The following is a 25,353-nucleotide window of genomic DNA, read 5'->3' as shown; positions in this document are numbered from 1 at the left end:
GCGCGCGCATGGAGGCGCTGGGCGAGGAGGGGTGCGGGCGCAAGTGCGCGGCGCAGCGCCTGCAGGTGTGCGAGGGCGCCGTGCGCTCCAAGCTGCCGCTGTTCGACAAGAAGTCGTAGCGCCGGGGCGCCGGGGCGCCGGGGCGCCGCCTCGCCTCTGTCTCGTGTCAAATTCGTGTGACTTCCAATAGTAGCGTATGACAGAATTTTAAAATTATTTATATTCGCAAAATATTATATACAACTGAAAGAGCGATATTATATGATCGGTATACACGTTGTTGTGCAGTATTTCCGAGGCTAGCGCCGATTTATACGCTAATGTTTAGAGTTTAGAGACGATATTTTGAGTGTTGTGAGCGCGTTCCGTGCTGGGTGGCGTGAGCACTGTGCGTGTGCGCCGCGGGGCTGTCGGGCGATGAACGAGTCGGACTCGGCCGGCCGTCGCAGAGGCCTACACCTTTTTGGGGACTTAGTGAAAAATAATATGTGAAAACGTCGATGTGGTTATATCCCGGGATGTGTATTTTTCTTACTTAATTAACGGAGGCGGGTGGGCGCCGTGTAAATAATTATTTAGATTAATTCCGGTTAATAATTTATATACAGATAATAATTTAATTTATGTATACAGTATTACGTTATTACTTGCCAGTTCATATTAGGTGTATATATGTTTAAAATCCATAAGTTATTTCCTTTATTTTTCATAATAATATTCGAAAGTGGCAACATCGAAGCGCTTACGTAGAATTTTATTTTCTATTTTGTCTGAAGCTTACGTTTACAAAATTTTCATAGAAATTTATACTTATTTCGTTTGCTTTTGCGGCCTCCGATCCGAGGTTGAGTGAATTCGTCCTAAAAATTTATGAACAAAATTATTTATACATCAGTGTCGCGTGCCTAGTCTTATACAGCGCGTCACTTAGTCCAACTTTAGTGAATATATATAGTTTAATCGCACTTAGGCATAGATAGGGGAGAAAAAATTGGTTTATTACTAGCAAATAATTTATTTTTTCTTTCGATGCGCGTCTACAGAGTTCTGACGATACGAACTAACTATATATAACTATATCATCTTATCCTTTAACTATATATTTAAATCCATTTATATATATATATCATGTACAAATTTGTGTCAAATCATAAAAGCCAATCAATCGAACAACTTGACGGAGATTTAGAATAAATAAATAATTGTGTAAGATCCGTTGATTTGATTATTTGACACCTTTTTGAGGTGCAATATATAATTTTTTTTATTTGAACCGATGAGAACAATCTATAAATCGTCGAAAATAATCACCGTCAAGTATAATAAGAGTAGTTATAAAAAATTATCTTAGAATATAAAAGATCATTGTAACCGATTGAAAACATATTTTTGTCATAATCATTATCGTCAGGGTATTTGGAAAATGTAAATATTGTATATTAAATTATATTACAGAAATATCCCGAACGGACGTGTTTAGAATTTAGTGCCAAAACATATTTCCTAAATATATATATATCCAGAATATATGCATATAATCCACCTTCGTTGGAACCAGGCGGGGTTTTAAGTATCATTTTATGAAAACCCCACACATTTCTTAGTACGACCATTTCAGTCAGATAATATTTTTCTCTTTCTATCGCTCAGAAAAAGCCAATGCCAGAGCAAGACGGATATCTCGCAAGCATTCTGTCCTTGTCAAGCTAACCTTCTCGCTCTTGCAAACATTTCTCTTTGGAACATAGAAGGATAAAAATAAATAAAAGGGTGCTGCAAATTTTGGTTTTCATTCACCACTAAAATAACATAACCTTCTTTCAAATCTTTTGATGTTTCAATACCATGTTTGACTTTAATTATGTGGACGGTATAGAACATTAAATGTGTGTAACATAGACATGACTTAATATCCCGATTGGATCAACATTTCCTACTATTGTAAATCCTTCGATTAGCTGTTTGTTGTTTTCTATGATTTTACTTTTAAATGTTCACATTTTATCTGGTTTCTTTGTGCTAGAATATTATCCGTCCAGATGATAATTAATGATATTTTGTTTGTGAGGATGGTTGAATTTACGCGGGTGTGATGTGAAATAGAATCTATTAAAACACCAATAAAGTCGACTTTCCTTCGTAACATTTTTTTTTTTGCTTTACGCGTAATCTCAACTATCCTTAACAACATATTTATCGTTTGTTATATTTCACATTTCAATTTCACATCGTCAATTAAAATCATCGTAAAACATAGTTAATGTTTGTGAACCTATATTTTTACATATGTTTCATTTACTGTTATTTCATAGTTTCTTGTGTTGCCATTTACATACACCATAAATCGTTAATTCAACATACAGTGTGTAAATGCAGAGAAATGCTGTTTTTTCAATAATATTATAATGTTCTGTTTAAGACTGGTTATAATTACTATTCACGGTTCATTTGATATTTATAGAAATGTACCTGTTTAAAACAACATCATAAAACGTGTAATAGACAACTGTAAACTGTTTTTTTTTTAATGATTTTCTTGAACTGATGTACTGTTAGGAATCAATTGAAAAGATAAGTCATTATTTTAAATAGGAATGACTTTTAATTATGTAAATCGATAAGTATAAAGTTTGGAAAAATGGACGTTTGCCTTTCGCAATATAAGGCAGCTACTTTCTGATTGACAATAATTTTTAGCAATGTAATATCCGTACATAGAAAACTTTCGAAATGTTTTGAAAACTTGCGCATGGATTATTACTCCTTTAAGACGGTTGATTTTTGTGAAGAATAGACTGAGAAACTATCCTCTTTTCGAGTGATATTAACGATTGTTAATTTTTTATGTTTGTATACTTAACACCTATAAATGTTTTGAATGGGATTAGGCTTCAATTGAAATTTTTATAATGCGAGACAGACAACACTCGTTTGTCCTTCCCCTTCTCCTTTTATAATCTAAGTTGCATAAAAGGGGGAGAAATTTTTTCTCTCCTTCACACTCAATTTTGGAAGATTTACTCAGTCTATTCAAGACATGTATAAACAATCAAAAAGATGTTAAGAACCTATAGAATATAAATTCTAATGGAACATTTCACTGTTCGCATGATTAGAGCACTGGAAGAAAAAATCTGAATGATCCCATTTAAAAATAAAGTAAATCCGTGTGCAGTCATACTATGATCGTTAGTGTTCTGCTTTTAGAACCTTACTATTGATTTTTTTTTTCAATTCAAATTTTAAAGTGTATGTGAAAGTATATGAATGTGTTCTTATGTTAACACCATAACGTAATATTTACTTTACATCCTAACTTAAATTTGGTATGCAAACAGATTGGCCTAAATATCATATAGGATTTTTTCTGACGCCACATGCAACCACAGACTTTTTCTCCCAGTTCCCTCACAGGGATGCCGATGGAATGTTCTCGCTAATTGTTTAGACTTGCGTCATCCGTGTCTTACTCGAACGCAGTACTTAACATAACGTGGTTAAACTATAATTCGCCACTACAATGTTACAAAGCATATCAGTTTCAAGAGTGTCAACTCTAGTTATTTTTGTAGGGAATCTAGTTTTAAATACACGGCCTATGATGTGATTTATAACACTCCCAGTTTCTTTTGATCATTTGCTATTGAATGAGACATTATAATTAAGAACCCTTACAAAAGTGGTTGTTCAAAAAATCGATCAAAAATGGTTGTTTATGATTCATTTTGGGACGATTATCAGATGCAATTGGGAGTGTTATATTGAATCCCATTTGACGTGGCTCGTGTGAACTTTAGTTATATTGTATATTATAGTTAACGTTCCTTGTTTAAGGCACTAACTTTTACTTAGAACATTTCGTTACGGTTGTGTCAAGCCCGGGTTTGCAATAGTTATACATAGTTGAGCCAATGAGGCAGATGATGGATAATTTGTAAAAGGTGGTAATAAATATATTTTGTTTCAATTTGCTGTTTTCTTTCATAACCTCACAGATAGATATCGATTTTAAGAAATTGCCAAAATTCCAAACCAAGTTTATAAAATTTTACATTAAAAGAAAATATGAACCGAATAAACGAAGCACATTTATTTATTTAATATATTTTTATTTCAACCATATTTTAATTCAGTAATAATAAAGAGTTTAATTAAGAATTACAAAAACGTTATCAGTCGACACTGATAAAATGTTTCATGTGTTTCATGTATCGCAACGACAGGGTTTGAAGGGCTCTGGAGCACTTTTCTGTAAAATAAAATAAAATTGCATTTAGAGCAACTATACATTAACAACTTGCATTTAATTTGAAAATGAATGATAACGCACCTAACAGAATAAGTGAGCAATAAGAATTATGTACTTTGCGACTGCTGATTTTTTTTAAACAATTACAATGAATTTGGAGAAGAAAAAAGATATGGCAAGTTCTTTACGTGAAACTTATATACTATAGTCGTACTAAACATTCAAGACAAACATTGGGAAATCGTAACAGGATAGTCTTCCAAACGAGCCAAGTCACGAATGAAAATTAATAAAAAGAAATGATATAACTACCATATTCATATTATATAACTTGTAACTAACCGGCTCAAAGCCGTCGCAGGGGCCTTTATCTCCCAACCCCAGGAACTTTTTAATTTCTTCATATTTTTTGTAAAACAGGCCAGCCATTAAAAGGAGCGAGCCACCAATTATAGGGAAAATGTTATCACCGAACAGCAAGGCTCCCAGGCTGGCAAGAAACCCCTGCGGGGGAGGGGGGGACGTGCCTCGAGACCGAGCCGCCCTTAATCTCCTCTCCCTTTCCTCGGCGCTGGAAATATAATATGTATATTTATTAGGTTTATAAAAAGCTACTACGAAATTATAAGTGTGTTATAAAAAAATGTTAACACAGTAGGTATTTACTGTTGTCTGATGGGATTTATCGAGTTATACATAGATAAGTTATTTTCACGCAAATAAAACTTCGAGAACCCTCTTAAAGCACAAGTTTTTGCTATTTATTTATGAACTATATATAATATGAAGGATATTTAAATCAGTAAACGAAATGACAGCTTGTAAGCACCACATTTTATCGTTTTGATGCATAATAGCCCTTTTGTGTTTATTATACACAGAATTTATTATATCATTTGCGCCATAGATGATAAGAACAATTAATTGGGTTAGTGAAGGCATAGTATTACGCTCTTTTGTAAACAAAAAGGAGGAAATTAGAATGATAAAGAAGGAAGACATCACAGGCTAATAATAAAATATACGCATTGCTTACCAATCACACATTGCATTGGTGTTTTTTTAATATTATTTGGATGTAAGCCACTGCATTATTGGTGTTTATTATTCTATTGAATTTAACAATTTAGACATTGTCCCGTCGACAGCCGTTGAAGCGAGCACAAAGCATTTGAGTTTCTTCTTTTCTGTCAGTGTCGTAACTTGTCTGGATGAATGTGGCACTATAAAGGTTTAAATTAAAGAATCAATATATCCAGCTTGCAAATAGGTAATTGAATCGCACCTTTTCATTCTGATTATTAAAAATTTAAGTTTACCTATAACAGCTACCGATATGATGCCTTTATTATATAAACAATTTTACAAGAAAAGTAAAAAAGAAAAACAAATAATGCACTTTAACGGATACTCACGATTCCCTCCCCTTTTTTACAAGTGCACTTATAGTTCCTGACTCCTATATTGTGCTGGTATTTGCTGTACGGGCCACCGCCGCAAAACACCTTATAGAGTAGAGCAAGGAGACCAGTTCCCACCACCAGGCCAGCTGCTACGGGCACCCAGCTATCGCGACTGCTCATCTTACACCTAAATACACTTACACACTCTTTTGTCTATAATATTTTAATGTTAAATGCGTATCCTAGTCGACTTAAGAAGCGTTCTTATCTAAGCACTTAAGGGTATTAAATATGGGTATCAACCTATTCTCAGCCTGCCGCTTACACCGCCACCGCACACCGCTACTTCAGAGGTGTTTGGTTAAAAACACTGTGAAGTACATATGTACATAGATAGTTTGTATTCAAACTTCTCATACTGACTGATATTTTTATTTTTGTACGTATACGTAGGTAGGTACACACCAAGATTTAAATTTTATTAAGTACATCACGATACAAAATACATATAAAATTAAACTTTCAATCTGAATATAAACACTACAATTCGAAAACTTGTATTTTTAATTGAAAGAGTACCCAATGATTTTTTGTACAAATAATGTAAAATTATTTTTGACAAAAAACTAAAAAGCCTTAAAATTATCAGAACTACAATTGTAATGGGACCAAACGGGACACAATTTAACAAAAAAAAAGAATAATCAGAATCTGTTTACCCGGTCGAAAGTGTTGAGGTAACAAATTTAAAAAATACAGTCGAATTGAGATCCCTCTTTGGAGTCGTTAGAAAGCAACGCGTTTATCATTTTTAATCTTTAAAACTACTTATACCAATTTTTTATGTGCCTATACATGAATGGGAAACTATTCTATGTAGGTACGTAAAACAATATGGGAACATAAATTATTGACTATATAATACTAACAAATCTAATGGAAAATGTGTGTTCCTCCGTTGCCGTTGATGATATCTAGTGTGACTACACTTGCATATGCATATAGAGACATCCATTGCTACCCAATTAACAATACACATCATAAAACAATTAGGTACAGGTTATTGGTGCATTTATACATTATTAACGACACGAAAACTAATTAGCTATATATCAAATATATTATTAGTGTATTGTCCTTAGCATAAGTAGCTATAAATGAGTGAAATTAAAGCTATTCGAGAAGTTAACTGTTAATATTTTTGTGTCGTATGGGACTAATATAAATGTTACTGTAAACATTATATTCCTTATTTATCTCGGCGGTAGCCACCCACCACATAGATGTATGATCCATCCCTTATCAAACGTAAAAACCCACGCAATGAACTATATACGTACCAAATTCCACATGATTTCTTAAATTTTGATGATTAATTTTTGTAAACAGTGCCAAGTCAAAATACTATGTCACATTATGTCATTTTGATAGAGGATTTCTACCGCACTTAGTCTATCCTCTTTCTTTATTTATTTGTGTCCGTATTAAAAGAAAAAATGTTAGATAGATACTAATAAAATTAAAATTGTTAAACTATCAATAATTCACAGATAACATGAATAATTCTCTATTAATAACTGCTATTCAAGTAACTGTATGAGCTTTTGAGTACTATTATAACTCAGAGACGTGACAGTCTTTGGATGATAACTTGAGCTTTGGATACGGTACAGCATATATTATCAAAATTGTAACAAATTTAATATACACAAAATCACTTAAGAAAGGATCGAATCGTTTGGCAAAAGCTCATTTACCCGAGGGTAGTGGAATTTTGAAAACTCGTCAGTCTGGTCTGTGTAGGATAACATTATAACATGATAAATAGGAAGAATTTGTATTTTTTTTTCTTTCTTTGTTTGTTTGTTTGGATAAACTGAAAAACCAAAAAATTCTTTCACTATTAGAAAGCTGCAACTTCACTGAGCAGGCTATATATGCACCACGAGCGACGCCGGGGCGAACTGCAAGTCTTGAATAAACAGCTGTCGCATTGTTGCACGTTGCTCTCTTTATAAATATATGTATTAGGAGATCTATATGATCAGAATAACATTGTTTTAAGCACGGAGCGTTGTGCTCTCTCAAGACGTTTACAAGTAAGCGTCGTTTTAGATATCCCATGAAGCACTACCCCACGAATCAATACTATGATAATATGGTTGTCATGAGTTTATTATCGGCCAATTGTCGTAATTGCTTTATAATGTAAACAAATTTGCGCACACGATCTGATAGTAATTGGTAATTGGTAAATTGTTTGAAGTGTAGCTTTTGATCTAACATGACTCCCCGATGGTTAATAACGTCAACCTTGTTGATTTTAAGTTGTTAGGAGCGACGTAATTGTAAAAGACAATAAGTTAACTGCCAATGCAGTGTTTTTATAACGCCTAAAACCGAACTGAGTACTGACGATCTTAAATTAAATTGTGAGATTGGAGAAATGTAATTAAACGGTTGTTGACGATTTTTTTTTCCAGAAAGCACCCAAGAGGAAGATGGGTCTGTAAATTCTAGGCGATCTTCTTGATTCTCGATCCGATCGCGATTGAAAGATTTATAAATGGAAGATACAACTACTTTCAACAATCAGGAAAAATATTGGCGATCGACTTTTGTTAAATAAATTAGTACTATGCTCATTGTGTGGCTAACACACATTATTTTAGTTAATTGTATGTATATATTACACAAAAAGTATTTAAATATTTTATTTCAAGTATTTACTTTTTCAAACATAACACAGTCATTCAACATAATTACAATAATTATTATATCACACAAGAGTCGCGGTATGGTATGGTATAAATACTGCAGCCGCTTAAATTTCGAAGCATTGGCAATCTTTTTACATTCCAAATGTGAGAATCTATATTTAAGTCATTCGTTTGGCTGAATCCGTCCTGTTGCCATTTAAGAAAAAGAAGAAGAAGAAATCATTCAAGTTTTGACGTGACAACGTCTTAAATTAGGTTGCGGCTCGGAGGCACTCATGAAAAAGTGTAACGCCCGGTAACGTTACGATGAGTCACCGAACTATCATCGGTCCGCCGCGCGCGCAGCACTAGAGAATTAGTCGCATTGAATCGGCGCGTGCTTGTGTCTGTCTCTGTCTTTTTAGTAAACAAAATATATTTTCTATAGTTAAAATTTTGTGCAATTCTTATTTTCATTCAATTCCTTGTTCCTATTGTGCAATTTAATAATATTCATATCAATAAATATTCTACCGAGAAAAAGACGTTGTCACGTAAAATCTTCGCCCGTAAAACCGACTTTACAGGCAACCATTTTTTAAGCATTACTTTATTGTCTTCATTTACTTAAAAGTGTTATATCATAGACATATATTTTCTCTCCTTCTGAGTGGAGTAATAAACAGTGAAAAAGTGATACATTGTTTCCTTGCTACAATCCAGAAAAGGTAGTAGTGTGAACGATACTACTTATCACACACTATAATTGGAATTTACAGCTTTAAATGCGCTGATTGCGTATAAAATAATGAAACAACATAACGACGTAAGAAAAATTATAGGTAACATTTTTATTTAAATTGTATGTTCACATCACTGACAGCCGGCAACATATGCAGCTATTGTTTCATAAATTTACAAACTTAATCAAAGTTCTCGCATGAGAAAGGAAAGGAAGGTCAGCGCGTTCTCAATTAGGAATTCGTAAACATAGATTATAGTTGTATTCTTTAACGTAATCAGCGTATGATAAACTAATATAAAGCGTATAAAAATACAGTCGAACCAACTTGGATCAAATCTTCTCCCTTTTTAAAGGACGATAAAAAATACAATTTTATTAGAATGTTGATATTACAATTCTACTAATATTAACGCGAAAAAGCCACAGTTTATTAAAATGTAGCCACGAATGTGTACTGTTTATTATCTGAGTAAAGTAAGAGTTTCACGCGAAAACCACAACTTAACAATTTTATAACTTTTATTAATGGGTATTATAAAAGGGATAAAACTAAACTAAGTAGCTAAAATTTATTTCTCGACGTTTCATCGGTATATCGTACAATATTAACAATATATTGTATAATAACATAATAATTAATGTTTATAATTATAACTAATTACGTCTTATAACCATCTCGACACTATGAATCGAGGAATTGTGTTAACTTATCAAAATTCCACGAAGTCACCAAAAATCTAACAAACTAGAATATACGCCATAGCCCATAACGGAATAAGCGCGTAGTCAAATTACAAAACAGGGATTCCCCGAGGGTTAAACTTTTTCTACTTACTTTGTGATTGGTACCGACCAATAACATGCTGCCCAGTAAGAAAATATTAACGGTGTGTTCCGATATACATTGTCACCGTTCCGTTCTCTGTTAATATAGTAAAAGCTTTCATTTGGAAACTGTGTCAAAAATGGGTCTGACAGTCACAACAGACAGTCAGAAAAAGTAACCAGTATAATAGGCCTTAGAAGAACGGTTTCACAATATACTAAATTGACGTCGGACTGAAGTAGGCAGCGGCAGCAGTTCATATCGGAACAAACCCTACATAAAATCTCGAAACGTCAAACCTAAGCCGGCAATGGACAAAATTTAAATGTTAGCAATGTAAACTTTATAGCACTAGAGTAAGGATCAAATCACTTGCTTTGTAGTTGTTCGTATACTTTAGTGCAATTTTTATAAAGTATATTATAGCCTGAGTAAACTAGTAAGTTCTACAAACACACTACGCCCAGAGGGTTTGTTTTTCAGACTTCAAGTTGATTGGTGATACTCGTTTTTCATTCAAAGAAAATCTCGAAAATATTGAAGTTTAACTACGAATCGTATATTTTAGAGTATATTATATCAACTGTTTATTTTATAAATCATCTCTGCCTCCTACTTACAAGTTACAAGAAAATGTCGACCAAAAAGAGAAGTTTGGATCTGTTCTTGGCTGAAATTTTTAAAGAATTTATTGCTCTGAAGGTTAATGATCTGAAAAAAGCACAGGAAGTTTTTAAAAGTGTGTTTGAACAAGTAAAACAGAAGATGGGAGAGCAGTGCAATTATTTCAATAAATATGCAACACAAGTAAGTGTATTCACAGAAATTTTAAATATTTCATAATGGTTACACTTCTTACAGGTATTTTATTAATTAAAAAATAAATATCAAATCTCAATATTTAAATTTTTTTAAATTTTGTTAAAAATAAGATAAAAAACACAAGTTATACTCAACTAAATTGTCTCACTTGCAAGTCAGAATACATAAGGAAATTATAATTTAATTCTGGCGATTGAAATCAATATAATAAGATAAGCTAATGAAATTACTGGATTGTCGACAATCCTTGATTGAAGTTCATAAAGTATAAACTAAATCTGTCTGTTTAAAGTTAAGGATAATCTACATATTATCCAGTGCTGAAATAAGTTTTAGCAGCTGGTCCAGTACCTAAGATATAGTGTATTCAAACAAACAAACTCTTCAGTTTTGTATTAATAGAATAGATTGAAGAATTTTAACCATCTTGAAATCTTGGGAACTTTATATTATTTATTACTGTTTAATTTAATATATTATTGTTGCTATAGGTACTTTATGCTGGAAGTGTTTATGATGGTATTAAGGTTTCTAAGTTAGATGAGTTTGACATGGACATTGTGATACGGCTGCCAATTAATTATGATGATGGTGAAGACGGTATTATTATAGAAAATGATCAGCCTGGATTTGTAAAATTGAAAATTTGCAAAGCATTTGATAATCTAGATAAACAAAAAGTAAGTGTTACAAAATGAATAAAAAGTTAGTTATATATCTAAAAGATAAAATTGCCTTTACCATATTATAATATTAGTTTTCCACTTGCTACTTCACCTGCGTAGTAAGGTGACAGATACCGTCTCTACATACTTTCCACTCAGGTGTTATTTCTGGGATAAAACTGTATCTTTTCTCGGGTCTTAAACTATGGGCGCATGGGTGTTGCTTGAAACAGACAAACTTTATAATAATAGGGGTGTAATACAATCACCGAGAGGACATATACTAACCCCCTTCACTAAAGCGGCTTGACTGAACACAGCGGGGTTTTGGTTGGAATCCAACATAACCCTTCCCCGTGGGTATCTATGAAAGATATTCCCACACAAAAAAGGAACGCAATACAATATTTATTGTCATATATAAAGATTTAATATTAAACTCAAAGAGATATGTTTAGACACATATTAAAGAAAAATAAAAGGGAACTCTAAATGCTGTCATGATTTCTAGTTGTTTCATTTAGATTAAAATGGTAAGGGAATTCCTATACACGACGGACCATCCGTGTATATTCCTGTTAGTCCTGATGAATCATTGAGTTTAAACATCTTAGGCATATTGTGACAGAAAATTTTATTGAATTACAAGTCATTGAAGGAGTGTAGGGCGTTGTCAGTCCGCTGCAATATGCTGCTAGCATGTAGACTTGCTCGTTGCATGTAAGGCTTACTTCCAGACATTTATACCGGTAGCCACGTCACCGCGGACTTAAAATTTCTACGCGTACTGTACGCGTACAATAATGGATTCAGAATGCTTTTGGGGCTCTTAGATGTTTGCCAATTACCGGACCGACGAATATCATGCGATAATGAGGAAAAGGGCATCTATGAGGAGGAGAATACGCGAGAGCACCAATAGCATTCTGAAGGTATTAAATGGAAAATTAGATGGTAATTTCCTGAAAAATGGTCCAAATTACATTATGTGACGAATTGTGAATTTTTAATTATAATTTTACATGTTACATTTTATCTTTATGTACTAAACCTTACTAACATAGTAGGTATTTAAGCACAATGTAAACTAACACTACAATATGGATGATTATCTTGAAACAAATTGAAATATCAAGTGTGCCCTAAGTCCTAACATCATTAATCTTTGACTTTTTTTATAGAATTAATTTTAAAAATATAATCAACTTAACATCTCGTATAAAAGTCATAGAGCTTTGGGTCATATATAGACTCTACATAATTGTAGAGTCCTTAATAGGATATATCATTGAGTTCATTAATTAATTGACCATAAACATTAATTCATATTTAACTTGACAATAAACGTCTGTATTATAAATACAAAATAATATCAATTACAATATAAAAAAATAATGTAAAGCAAATAGTCGATACAGAATTTCATCATAATATTAATATTATAGGAATGGGATACTTGCCATAAAGTGACGCGCGAATGGAGAGACGAAAACAAATACTTTCTCCAGAACAAATTTCGTCAATGGATGCACAGCATCGTACAGAAAGCTCTACAAACTATGAACGGGGAGGTAACAGTCAACAATGTTAAATACTTGATGACGTACAGGGCTTCAGGGCCTGCATATACACTGAATGTTAAGAATTCGGAGGGCGAAGAAGAATTCAAATTGGATGTTGATTTGGTGCCAGTTATAAGATTTATGTTGCCGAGATGGCCTAAGGGTTACAGGTATGGTAGCTAAACATATTATATCTATAACAATTTGTGTTGTATAAACAAAAAATCCACAATAAAATACACGTGTCCATTTGTAACGCCAAAAAACAGATAAAAGTATGCATGATTCATTTATTAAAAACAATTATTAATGATTTTGCTGTGTGTCAGTCACATAAACGTAGCCAGGCTTCCGCTAGGTTATTGAACATTCGTTTGATATGACGACGATCGACGGACTTGCTAACGTTACGTTTTTCAATATAAAATATACATTGAAAATAGGGATACTCTAAGTTCACATACAACTGCACCCACTAGAGGCCCCTACATGTATTTTATAAAGAAAATTGTAATAACATTGAGGAATTTAAAAAAAGCTACAAATTTATTTAAATTAGATATGCTAGGTATGTTATGGAACGTTTTTCACTAACGAATTTTAAGTGAAAAAATTTCGACATTTCTGCCAGCCTTCGAAATTCCCTTCTATACGAAAGTTTTAAGTATAACGAGCCTTGGGTTATTGCAACTAAAAATTTGTTCCTTTTACGCTCGTGAGGGGCGGGGGAAACTTCAATTTCTCATACAAATAGCTCTCGGTGACGATACAAATACTTTTCAATAGCGTTTTGTGCTCACGCTACAGATGCTATTCAATTGGACCTATTTTCACACCACTGGGCCGATTCCGATGAAATTCAATATATAGTTTCAGATGCGAGAAAGGAAATAGGATAGTTTTTATTCTGGATATTCCACGGGTACAGAAATTATGCGAGGAAAAACTTGGACTTTTATTTAGTTTTGACTATACGGGCGAAGCCTTGGGCTCAAAGCTAGTACTTAATTCCTAGTTTATTTTAGACAAATTAACGGAAGTCAAATAAAAGAGTGGCTGGTAGTGCCCAAGCCGAACAAGGCCATTGAAGATGAAAAAGTGAAGAATCGATGTTGGCGTCTCTCTTTCCAAGACTACGAACGGGAAATGATGAAAGATTTAAAGCAATTGAAACTGACGATAAGACTGGTGCGATCTTTTATTTTTTGTAATTGTTCATATAAACTTCACATATTATATCAGCGTCATCATCAGCCCATATTGGTTGCCACTGCGAAGACACAGGCCTCCTATGAAGGGTCAGGCCACGATCCACCACGTTGGCCAAAAGCGAATTATCAGATGGCACGTTTTAATTCTTGGGCATGCCGGATTCCTCACGATGTTTTCAGATTTTTGGGCAGCGCAGATGATTTACAGACAATTTTATTTCTTGCACGTTCGCCTGTTCTCGAACCTCCGGCCTTTCTATTGAAGTTCAAGGTCGGAACCAATGAAAAATGCTTATGGCATTTTACAATATGAGCAGGGGTTGCTCAAGAGTTACCGCTTTTCTGTCTATTTCAAAAAATAATTTATATATATCAAAGTATTATTTGTATTTCCTTTTATATTTCTAATTACCCAATAAAATTCCTTACCAATTGTTTATTTACGTCAGGTGAAGAAACTACGCGACGCCTGCGGAATGAAAGCCATCGCGAGTTATTATATCAAGACCTTGTTCCTTTGGAAAATCCAAAAGGTAAATGACAAAACATACTGGCAGAGTAGAATCAGTGTTATTTTCAGGGACATGATTGAAGATTTTTACATTGCGCTCACAAACAAAAGCATTCCGTATTTCTGGAACAAAAACAATAATCTGATCGAAGGTCTCAAGCCGACGCTCCAAAAGCTATACGCTGACCAATTAAAGGATGTTCTCAATGGCATCGACGCTAATGACGTCGAGAAAGTGTCCTACAGTCTCCTCACACCAGATGAAATTAAAGTCTTCAAGAGCTCCGACTTTTACATTAAATATTTGGGAAATTCGGAAATATCAAAAAATCATTCGTTAAACTCCACTCCTTTTTTAGACAGTCAAATGTCAAGGGACAGCAGCCAAGGAGTAAATTGTAACGAAGCTAACACTTTGCAGCTCGTAAAGCAACTGATGGGCAAAGTTGATTTATTAACGGATTTGGTGATGGAACAGAATGAAAGAATAAAAATTTTAGAAGCAAAAAGTTTAAACGAGAAAACGAAAGCTTCAGATAAGGACAAGAATTCGATGGAAATTTATGAAAACGCAACCGAAAATGGTTTATCAGAAAATTCCGATTATGTTGACGATTTACTGACCTTTTAGCACGAGGTGATAAGATAAAAATATAAAATATACTGAATATATAAGATACGGTAACTTTAGCCCACAATTCATGGTTTAATTGCCATCAAAAACGAATAATGCTTCAAATCCATTGTATAATTTAGTGTTTTTACCGTAATGTGTTTTTTCTTTTGTATAAACTTGATGTATCTTTTATACTACGCGAATAAAAAAAGCAAACACGTACCCAACGAAGTTTTTACTTCACACAGTATATTACTTACAGTACAGTAATTTATTATTTGTTTGAATTTAAATTAAGGTGTAAAATCCATATTATAAAAAATTAACAAATCACTTATTTTAATAATAAACGATTTTTTTAGATTTTACAATACTTTCTTCTTTCTATACTAATATTCTAGCTTCCTGAAACCTACTAGATAAAAAATTTCAATCCATCATTGGTATGAGAATGTGTTCCTATTGTTCATTCGTAAATTATCAATTTATTTATATTGCTATATGTTATGTCAATGTCATCAAATGAAAAATTGTTTATTTTTTAACATATAAAAAAGATTGTTAATCTAATATATTACTGTCTAGTTTAAGCTATATTATGCATATATAATCATCACATTGTATTTTAACACATATATTTTTTTAATTTTATACAATTGGGTACTATATTAAATGAATGACCAAAAAAATCTTTCAATGCACCCCATCACCCATTTGTAGCTAAGCAACGTATTGATGAGTTATGAAATCATATTTATTAACGAGTGATTAAATAACATCTTTATCTTCTAAATAGCAAGAAATAAATAAAGAATATTACTTTAAACATTTTAATATTTTCTCTTCACCACTACCGCTCTGTGCCTTCTTGGAAATTAGATAGCTGTAACATTTCGTGAGAAATAACTCCAATCTCGAATATAAATATAAGATACAGAAACACGATACCAATACGTTTTTAATGCATATTATTGATTTTTCTATCGCAATGATATTGCAACATTAATCTCGTGTTAAATCTTTTGGCACATGAGCCCTGAAGATTCATTTATAGATTTTGGTCAAAAAGTCGAGTAACGAGGCTATTTGTGCACAATAAAATTTATATTCGAGTCGCCTTTTCATCGTGGCCTTAGATTTTCAGACACTTACAACTTGAGATTTCAGAAATAATAGGTACAAGCCAGGACACAGTAAAATAATGACGTAAATGAATGAACATAAAGACATTTAACGATACTTTAGATTATGGGAACACTTTATTACAGCATTACTAAGTTAAAATACACAACGAACAAAAAAAGATACAATAGGAATGTTCACTTCCTTTTTAAGCTAGTAATAATGTCACATTTTGTGTACACATACGAGTAATATTTAGCTTAAACTCAAATCACCTTAGATTGAAAAGATTTTCCTATCATAGTCTATTAAATAGAAACCAAGAAATATCACAAAACAATATATAAACAGCCGGAATATTGTTCCCAATATAATTGTGTTAAGCCCACTTTACTTTAAATGTAGTACATTTGAATTGAATAGTTTTATAATTGTCATTATTTGCATATGAATATTTTAAAAAATTCTAAGAAAAAAATTAAACCAAAGCGTTGTCATTTCATTGGGGAATTTAATTTCGATTATAAATTATTATTATTATTTTTTAATCAATATACTCCAACCCAACTCGAAACTAAGGGAAATCTACCTACCTGTTCGTGCATCAGTCGCTCCATAAAAATTATCGCCTTGATCGCTATGAAATATCATAGCAATATAGCAGAACAAAACTTACTTGACTCATGACCTAATAAATAATAGTTATATTCATCGTATTTTATGAAATAATTATTTTCAACCTTAAACCAACATTCAGAATACGAAAATAATATAAAAATATAATAATCATAAAACTGCTCTGTTTTTTAACTTTATAAATAATTTTAATTAATTGATACATAACATTGAGTATGAAAGAAAAGTTTTTAAAATTTATCGTATTTAACAACAATGTGCAACTCAGCAGATATTAAATAAAAAAAAATATATCACAAAATTGATTTATGTATGTCACCGTAAAATTATGAACACCGATAGATTAAATTGATATAAGAGATTGTAATCTGACTCAAAGTTGTGACCGGGAACATACTGCTTTCAATTAATTCCCTTATTACTCTGTACATAATAATCTACCTACATTTTTAAATAGGCATTGAATATCACGTCACGTTCTTCTTCACGGTCACGGTTATGTGTATCCAAAAACTACATAGAAATAGTAGCCTGCATAGCATCCTGCACCTGATAGACATTTTGCAAAGTAACATCTCGGCATGATACAAAACTATGTCGCATTTATATTAAATTGCAACAAAATGTAACCGAACACCATTTGTGGACAGTTTGCAATCTCTGGAATTAGATTATAGTCTAACGGTTTTAACAATCCTCCTGCGACATATATAAGACAGTTATTAATTTATTTGTTACGCAAAAACTAAAAGACATTGTTCTTCATTAGTAGTTATAAAACAAAAAGCATCACACTATATCGTATTTGTAACTTATTTTAGCTAACAGTATGAGAAGTATATTTATACATAATATAATCAAAGAGTCTATAGTAAATCTAAAATTCTAACTACACAATACATACAGTTATAATGTGGCAACTGTAAAATATAAATTTCAGTCTTCTCAATGCAATCATTTATCAATTTCTCTTTTTTTTGTAACTATAAAGTTAATATCATATAAATGATATTTAATGAATAGAGAGAAAGCCTAAATACCATAATTTTCAATTATTTTTTTTTATTATTATTTAAATTGAATTTTAAATTGTCTATAAATACAATAGAGGTCAAATAACGGAAATCATAAAATATAATAGTCAAACAAAAGCATACAATAGCACGAAAATGTATAGAATTGTATTGAAATAAGTCTCACAAAAACTATTTTTGACGTAAATTTATTTAAAGTTGCCACATTTTTTATAATTGTTCAAACAATTATAGATCCACTTCATATATCACTTTCACAGCTGTATTATCAAAATGATACGTATTACACGAAATTATAAGAGAGTGCACTCACTCAAGCTAAGATAATTTATACAATCAAAATGTATTCAAACAATTTTCACATCAAATTATAACTTTATCATGTGCCTTAATCGACCAGCCATTTTGATGTAAAGGAAAAATGAGATTTATAACAAGTTATTCTCATTTTAAACTAAATTTTTATGAGTACACTTTGAACTGTCATGTACGACTCATATTACTATGATTTAATTGCAATGGCTGAAATCATTCAGAGGCCAGGTACCGTCCTAATTCGATATGAAATCCAACAATTTGCCAAAACACATATCAAACATTTCAGCTGCAAACAATAACATCCTACAATATATACTCTTATATTAGCGTAAGTTGCAAAAGATAAGTGTTTTGGCGAAATTCTAATTGATATAATTAGCAATACGCAGTAACCAGTCGACTCCGATTGACACGCATTAAGGCGAAGTTAAGTGAAAAAATGTGGGTAGTCTGAAATTTTTTTAACAATTGATTATTCGACTAGACTTAAGGTTAAATTCAAACCTCTAAGAACTATCCGATTAGAGACTAAGAAACTAGCTAAAGAAATCTTTCAAAGTAGACCATCAGATCTCAATTAATTCCTTGTGTTAAATGTATCACCAATATATTTTTGTCAAAGCAATTTTTGTTACATTTATCAAGTCCCTATGAAATTGGAGAATTAAATAAGTACAAATAAGAATAAGTTCTGGGAAAAAAAATTGACAAAACTCATATGTACAGATACCAGTGTACGAGTATATTGGTGACCAACTAGACATTTAACTTACAATTCCACATATAAACATTAATTACATTTTGATATTAGAATTTGAAGATCTGGATTATGATGGATAAGTCTGGATTATGATGGATAAGCCAAAGGTGCATGTTACTTACAAATCTGCTAATAAAGCGCTCAACGCCAGTGCAGACGAAACTACGCCTTAAGTGTTCCGGATGACTTGCGTTTAAGTTGAATGTTGTTTGATTAGCGCGCGCTGCCTGACTTACTGTGCGCGATCAGCCACTGTAGTGTTATATCGATATTGTCCTTCTCCTTACATGAGATCGAATAACAGCATATTTCACGGTCCTGGATTGCCGAGAGATTCCTGCAATAACATTCATCATGATGTTTTACAGCAATGGTTAGTATTAAATTTAAAAAATTATATATAGTCTTAAAATTTGATAAAAAAAAACCAATCAGATAAAATGGCAAGCATAGATGGGAACTCTATATTTATTACAAAAAAAAATTAATGATAAGAAGGCATAACATTTAATTTTTTTTTTTTAGTTTTATAGCATTGAAATGCTTCATAAATGAGAAATTTTGAAAGAATAGAAAAAAGGTATAACATTACTTGAGGATATTGTTTTTTTCGTTCTTTCACATTTCACTCACAAAAATCAAACATGCTTGATAATTAAGCTATGATAATCAAAGGATACAGGTCTCTCAAATGCCAATAGTAATCAACTTACATTCGCTCAATAAGGCCATGTTCGTCTAAGGCATGGGGCAGGTCTCTCTTATTACCCAACACAAGCACCGGTATGCCAGTTAACTGCTGTTTTTCCAAGAGGCTATGCAGTTCATTGCGAGAGGCTTCAATCTTGTCTGGATCTGCTGCATCTACCATGTATCTGAAAATGGTAGCATAGACAAATATAATAAAAAATAAACCTTTCTTGACTTAGCTACATTATATGAAATGGAAAAGAAACCACTTTGCAAATCAATACTGATTACTTTAAGAATTTGCAAAGTGTAGAAAATGAATGACACTATTATAAGCTAAAGAAATGAATAAAACATGAATGAGTTTGAAACTTTATAAAGATTATTTTATTATGCTATAAATCAACAACTGAACAGAACTTCATACCCCAATGGAAACTTATAGGATTTATGTAATTGAAAGACCTCAGAATATTACCATAGCAATATGACTTGATGCTACATGAAGGTAAAAACACAGAAACAAATGACGACATAAAACATTGTGTATTCAAATAAAATCACAACAACACTGATACAACAATATTGATATTAATAAAAGTTACTCACACAATAGCATTTACACCTCTACAATATCTTTCCCACATTGAGCGGAACCTAGGCTGGCCGCCAATGTCCCACACCTGTAGAAATGCAATCAATAACTTATATAAGATCTAAGACGCATCACATTTTCATCATTATATCCAATTTATAATATCATTAAACGAGTTTGCAAATTTATCAAATTCAATAAAAAAACAGGATAGAAATGTTTTCAATCTCCTCCTATCCTTACCTTAATAGTGACATTTCCTTTTGTAATTTTTCGCATGTTGAATCCTACAGTTGGTATCATATCTTCACTAAATTGTCCTGACTGTAACAGATTTTAAAAGAAGGAAACATGTCAATATTGGTACCCAAGTAAAATATAAATACAAAAATGAGGAAGATATACCATGACTGAGAGCAAAGATTTGATTGACACCCCAATGTTAAAACCTAGTAAGCTTAAAGATTAATATCTATCAAAATTTACATACTAGTTTCAACCCACTCAAGAATCATTTAATCATTAAGGTTATACCAACCTGCTACGATGGGAAAATAAGATGTTAAGATTATATAAAATTTTAATATTTTCAGCTTCTTCACAATTTAACATGAATTCATTGTTTTATTTATTATGCACTATAATTTGTAATGTTTGATCAAACAAACAAACTATTTACAGCATACATAACAAAAATAAATATTTATATTGATTAGAAGTAACATTCAGGGTGTTACATTCTAAGACTGAAATATGAGAACAGTTCTTGACTCGTATACAATTTTAAGTATGCCACTTAAGAAAATATTTTTTTAATACAATTTCTTGATTAAAGGATATTCGCATATAAGATGATAAGAAAGAACAAACAATATTAATGTTTTGTGATAATACATACGGCAATGACGTTAACAAAAGTTGTTTTCCCAGAATACTGTAATCCAACTAACGTGAGTTCCATCTCTTCCTTCCAAAATAAACTTTTAATCCAATCAAGAATTCGATTGATTAACGCCAACATTTTTGAAAAGTCACTGCGTTATTTTATTCCAAATAAAGTAAAATTCTTTACGCCTTTTCTAAAAACTGACGATATTTGACAGCTTGCGAATAAGCGAAGTAGACCGTGCAATAATGTTACCATCTAAAAAAATATAATGTAAAGTTCTGTAATGTTTGAAAATGATTTTTGTAGCTATGCATGTTATAAGGTAAGCAATTTTAACAAAACCATACTTAACATTTTGAACAAGTACAAGCGTATGTGAACACTATAGTATCCATCCATAATTCCATCCAATCTATAATCAAGTTATCATTGTGAAATTCGGAGGTAACAATATTGCATTATAATAATTGTAAATAAGAAGAACACACATAATAATAATTATTTAATTACTGAATAACAGGACAGTGGTCTTTTCTGAATGGCATGAATGTTATTTAAAAAAAAGTGTTATCATTAGATAGGTACGTTGTGACTACGGACAACAGAGTGACGTGTCTACTCGTTTTCTATGATGGCTAAAATGGAAGTAAATTGGTAGCGGCAAATTTTAAAATGTATGTCGGAAAAAATAATAAAAAAAAAACAATAAAATCCTTTCATTGTATTGCTTCATAGTTGTATGTATAAAGTGAAGTTATAATTTATAGCCTATAAACATTTTATTATGTACTGTAACTACCTATTTGATATTATAAAATATTTTCTTATAATTAAAAATGGTCTGATCTTTGGACTTCAAAGCTATATACCTAATAAAAATACTTTCTGATCAACGACTACATTACGCATTTCTCTATATTTAAAAATGCTGCGAAGTGTTTCGCTAAGAAACCAATTTTATGTTAATGTGAACATTAATATTTTAATTGAACGAAAACAGTATGACAATGAATGTACGAAAACTTATGTGACTGAGAGAATGACAAAGTACATATTTTTATTGTTTTTATAAGTTATAGCGGGCTACTGAGGTGGTGGTGCACCTGATGGTAAGCGATCACCAACGCCCGTGAGCATTCGCAGAGGTAGTGCTTCTGCGAATGGGTTGCTCGCTTTTAAGGGGTAAGGGATAAGTACAGGATTGACGACTGAAAAGAAGGAATGGATTGGGAGTGGTGAGGAAAAGGAAATGGGCCTCCGGCTCCCCCACTTAACGAACGAAACACATGCTATGTGCATGCTACTATTTTACGTCGGTTTCTGGGTGGATGTGATACTTCCCTGGTGCCAGCTGGTCTAATTCGTGTCGAACTGTACTCGATTCCCACATGAAAAATGTATAATTAACATAATGGATAAGATATTGCATTCAATTCGCATTTACTAATTTATTTTGCATTTCTTAGTCATTATGTTTTAAAGATGTTATAAAATTACGTAAGCCATCTAGGCACCAATTGAAACTTATGAATATGAAGAAGAAATAAAAAAGTAACAAAATAAAATAAAGTTATAAATATGTATTATATATTCGTCACAACTCATGAGATTTTATATTAGAACTTTTTACGTCGATTTACCAAGATGTCACAGTCACTATACATACAATTTTGGTTAACTTTATTACTGTACGAATTATGATAAATAACAGCACATTGCACCGCTCGTGCTTTTTAATGGCGCAGTCACATGACTACGGGCCGGTCCGCGCCGCTGCTCGACACAGTGCTCGATTGCATGAAACAAGTCGCAACTCGCAAGAACGAATAAGCGTAACCGACATACCTACGTAGCCCCACGAGTGACAAGACTGAAGTGAAGACTGAAGACACAATCGCTGTGAGCGTCAAACTGACAATACGTCTATGTTACTATACTTTGTGCCATTCATAAAAATACGCATAATATTTTACCCCAATAGAGGATAGTGATGACCTTACAAGTGTAGTGTACTAATAGTATTCTTTGTATTGTGTAAAATGTGACAGATTTTGTATTATACGTGATAAAAAATATAACATACTAGTGATCGTGTTTGTGGTTTTGTGTATTTGTGACATAATTACGTTGTTGTTGTTGTGAAAAGAATTTATTATGGAAACCCGTCATTATTGGGAGGAGAACGGGCACGTCGTCAAATATGACAAGTAAGAAAGTTAAATGTTATCTTGATTAATACGTGAATAGAAGCCAGTTAAAAATAAATATAAACTTAAAATGTGTTTAGCGGCTGGTTAATTTATTTTATCGATGATAAAATATAATTAGCATTTTTGGGGAAATTGCTTAGTTAGCTCAGATGCAGTCACATATATTTAAATACATATATAACCGGTGTCTTTTGCATCTGAAACAGGTAAAATATACATAACCATCGGTTTAAGGGATATAAGATATCACGATATCGAATAATTTCCAGTTGATAGATACATAGAACAAAGTATATTATGTATCCATGGTATATTTAAAATATACAATTTGTAATTTTATGAGTAAAAGCTTTCGATCATTCCTTAGGGATGTCATCAGTAATCAATACGTAAATAGTATAGTTAGAGTGGTGTTACAGGCAATTATTTTTTTCTTGCAAATTTTTATATAGTTTTTATAGGTATATACTATACTATTACAATCATTATAATGTAATCATAATTGATTTCTTATGACGTGACGACGTTAACGTGACGTTTTGAATTAAGTATCTTGACTTGTCATTATTTTTTTGCAAATTGCATGTGGATTCCTGTATGCAATGTCATAGCTACAGCACAGTACACTGTGGATATTGACATAGGTATTTGCTACTAGAAATAGACCAAGTCAAAACGAATATTTTCATATTTTCTCATCATCATCATCAGCCCATACATGTTCCCACTTCTGGGACACAGGCCTCCTATAAGGGGTAAAAAAAACAAAAAAAATATATTTTCTCATTCACATGATTATAATGTCATGAAATGGTTAACAATTTATCTAAAAAAAGAGGTTTTTTACCACACACGTATTGTAAGATATACAGATAATTTACGAATTACATGTAATAAAATATGCTTTAATCAAATAAGTAATTGTTAAATAAAACCTTTAATGAAAACCGGTCTGTGGGTGGCTAAAGTAGCAGTAGGCACCACCCGATTTTCGTTACTTTCGATACCTAAATTGTAGAGGAAAATATAGAATGGAAAAAAATAACTATTATGAACTTTCACGATCATAAAGATAAGTATATAGGTTACATCTTACAATAACAATGTGATTCATCTTGACCATTTCTTCTTTAGCAATATCCCGCTTACGAACATAAGAAAATCCATGAAATAAAAACAAAATCGGTCGATAATTCGTACACGATTAGGTGATTTTAAGCTGCATTCCTGGCGATTCGACGGCGTGAATCTAGGTTATAAACAATAAATAGTAATTACTATAATCTATATTGATATTATGAAGCTGAAGAGTTTGTTTGTTTGAACGCGCTAATCTCAGGAACTACTGGTCCGATTTGAAAAATTCTTTCAGTGTTAGATTGACCATTTATTGAGGAAGGCTATCCTATCGTATCCTACTAATCCTACTAGTCCTACTAATATTATAAATGCGAAAGTTTGTAAGTATGGATGTATGGATGTTTGTTACTCTTTCACGTAAAAACTACTGAACCAATTGCAATGAAATTTGGTACGTAGACAGCTGGATAACTGGAATAACATATAGGCAGGGGGAGGCATTGGCTGTAAGTTTGGATGTAGCGAAAGCCTTCGATCGGGTTTGGCACAAAGCACTTCTGTCGAAATTACCGTCATTCGGACTTCCTGAGAGATTATGCGATTGGGTTGCCAGCTTCCTGAAAGAGAGAAGAATTAAGGTCGCAGTCGACGGTTCTTGCTCTGAACCTCTTTATGTGAACGCTGGCGTCCCACAAGGCTGCGTGCTATCA

General features: G+C 32.3%; 4 protein-coding genes across 11 annotated transcripts in view; 3 read left to right on the top strand and 1 right to left on the bottom strand.

Annotated features, from left to right (window-relative positions):
* The window catches only part of LOC119831566 (mitogen-activated protein kinase kinase kinase 7), an 85,323-nt gene extending 81,356 nt beyond the window's left edge, over positions 1 to 3,967 (top strand). The window contains exon 10 of the mRNA XM_038354973.1: positions 2 to 3,967. Within this exon, the coding sequence (XP_038210901.1) occupies positions 2 to 119 (118 nt within the window). The 3' untranslated portion in view covers positions 120 to 3,967. The remainder of the gene's footprint in view (position 1) is intronic.
* A 6,121-nt stretch (positions 3,968 to 10,088) lies between these two features.
* Positions 10,089 to 15,983, top strand: LOC119831567. Of its 3 annotated transcripts, none has more exons than XM_038354977.1 (6): positions 10,089 to 10,278; positions 10,546 to 10,729; positions 11,236 to 11,424; positions 12,855 to 13,141; positions 13,997 to 14,159; positions 14,632 to 15,983. In XM_038354977.1, the coding sequence occupies exons 2-6, from the start codon at positions 10,556 to 10,558 to the stop codon at positions 15,322 to 15,324; spliced, it is 1,506 nt and encodes a 501-aa protein (XP_038210905.1). In that variant the 5' UTR covers positions 10,089 to 10,278; positions 10,546 to 10,555; the 3' UTR covers positions 15,325 to 15,983. The 3 variants fall into 3 exon arrangements, with proteins under 3 accessions (XP_038210905.1, XP_038210903.1, XP_038210902.1); XM_038354975.1 differs by having other exon boundaries at positions 10,089 to 10,361; XM_038354974.1 differs by lacking the exon at positions 10,089 to 10,278 and having other exon boundaries at positions 10,497 to 10,729.
* A 146-nt stretch (positions 15,984 to 16,129) lies between these two features.
* On the bottom strand, positions 16,130 to 21,485 carry LOC119831568 (ADP-ribosylation factor-like protein 8). The gene is made up of 6 exons (XM_038354978.1): positions 21,363 to 21,485; positions 20,708 to 20,788; positions 20,479 to 20,552; positions 19,893 to 20,054; positions 19,302 to 19,516; positions 16,130 to 18,869 (listed from the first exon to the last, which is right to left on the bottom strand). The coding sequence occupies exons 1-5, from the start codon at positions 21,483 to 21,485 to the stop codon at positions 19,393 to 19,395; spliced, it is 564 nt and encodes a 187-aa protein (XP_038210906.1). The 3' UTR covers positions 16,130 to 18,869; positions 19,302 to 19,392.
* Positions 21,486 to 23,006: 1,521 nt separating this feature from the next.
* Positions 23,007 to 25,353, top strand: part of LOC119831169 (transcription factor cwo) — a 29,550-nt gene continuing 27,203 nt past the window's right edge. Inside the window, exon 1 of one of the 6 annotated variants that reach the window (XM_038354443.1) lies at positions 23,007 to 23,560. In XM_038354443.1, coding sequence (XP_038210371.1) covers positions 23,508 to 23,560 — 53 coding nt within the window. In that variant the 5' untranslated portion in view covers positions 23,007 to 23,507. The remainder of the gene's footprint in view (positions 23,561 to 25,353) is intronic. The other 5 variants (XM_038354445.1, XM_038354446.1, XM_038354447.1 and 2 more) reach the window with 5 other exon arrangements.

This window comes from Zerene cesonia, chromosome 13 (assembly GCF_012273895.1).
Source record: "Zerene cesonia ecotype Mississippi chromosome 13, Zerene_cesonia_1.1, whole genome shotgun sequence".
NCBI lineage: Eukaryota > Metazoa > Arthropoda > Insecta > Lepidoptera > Pieridae > Zerene > Zerene cesonia.
The sequence above is the reverse complement of the archived record's forward strand: the minus strand, read 5'-3'. Positions and strand labels throughout refer to the sequence as shown.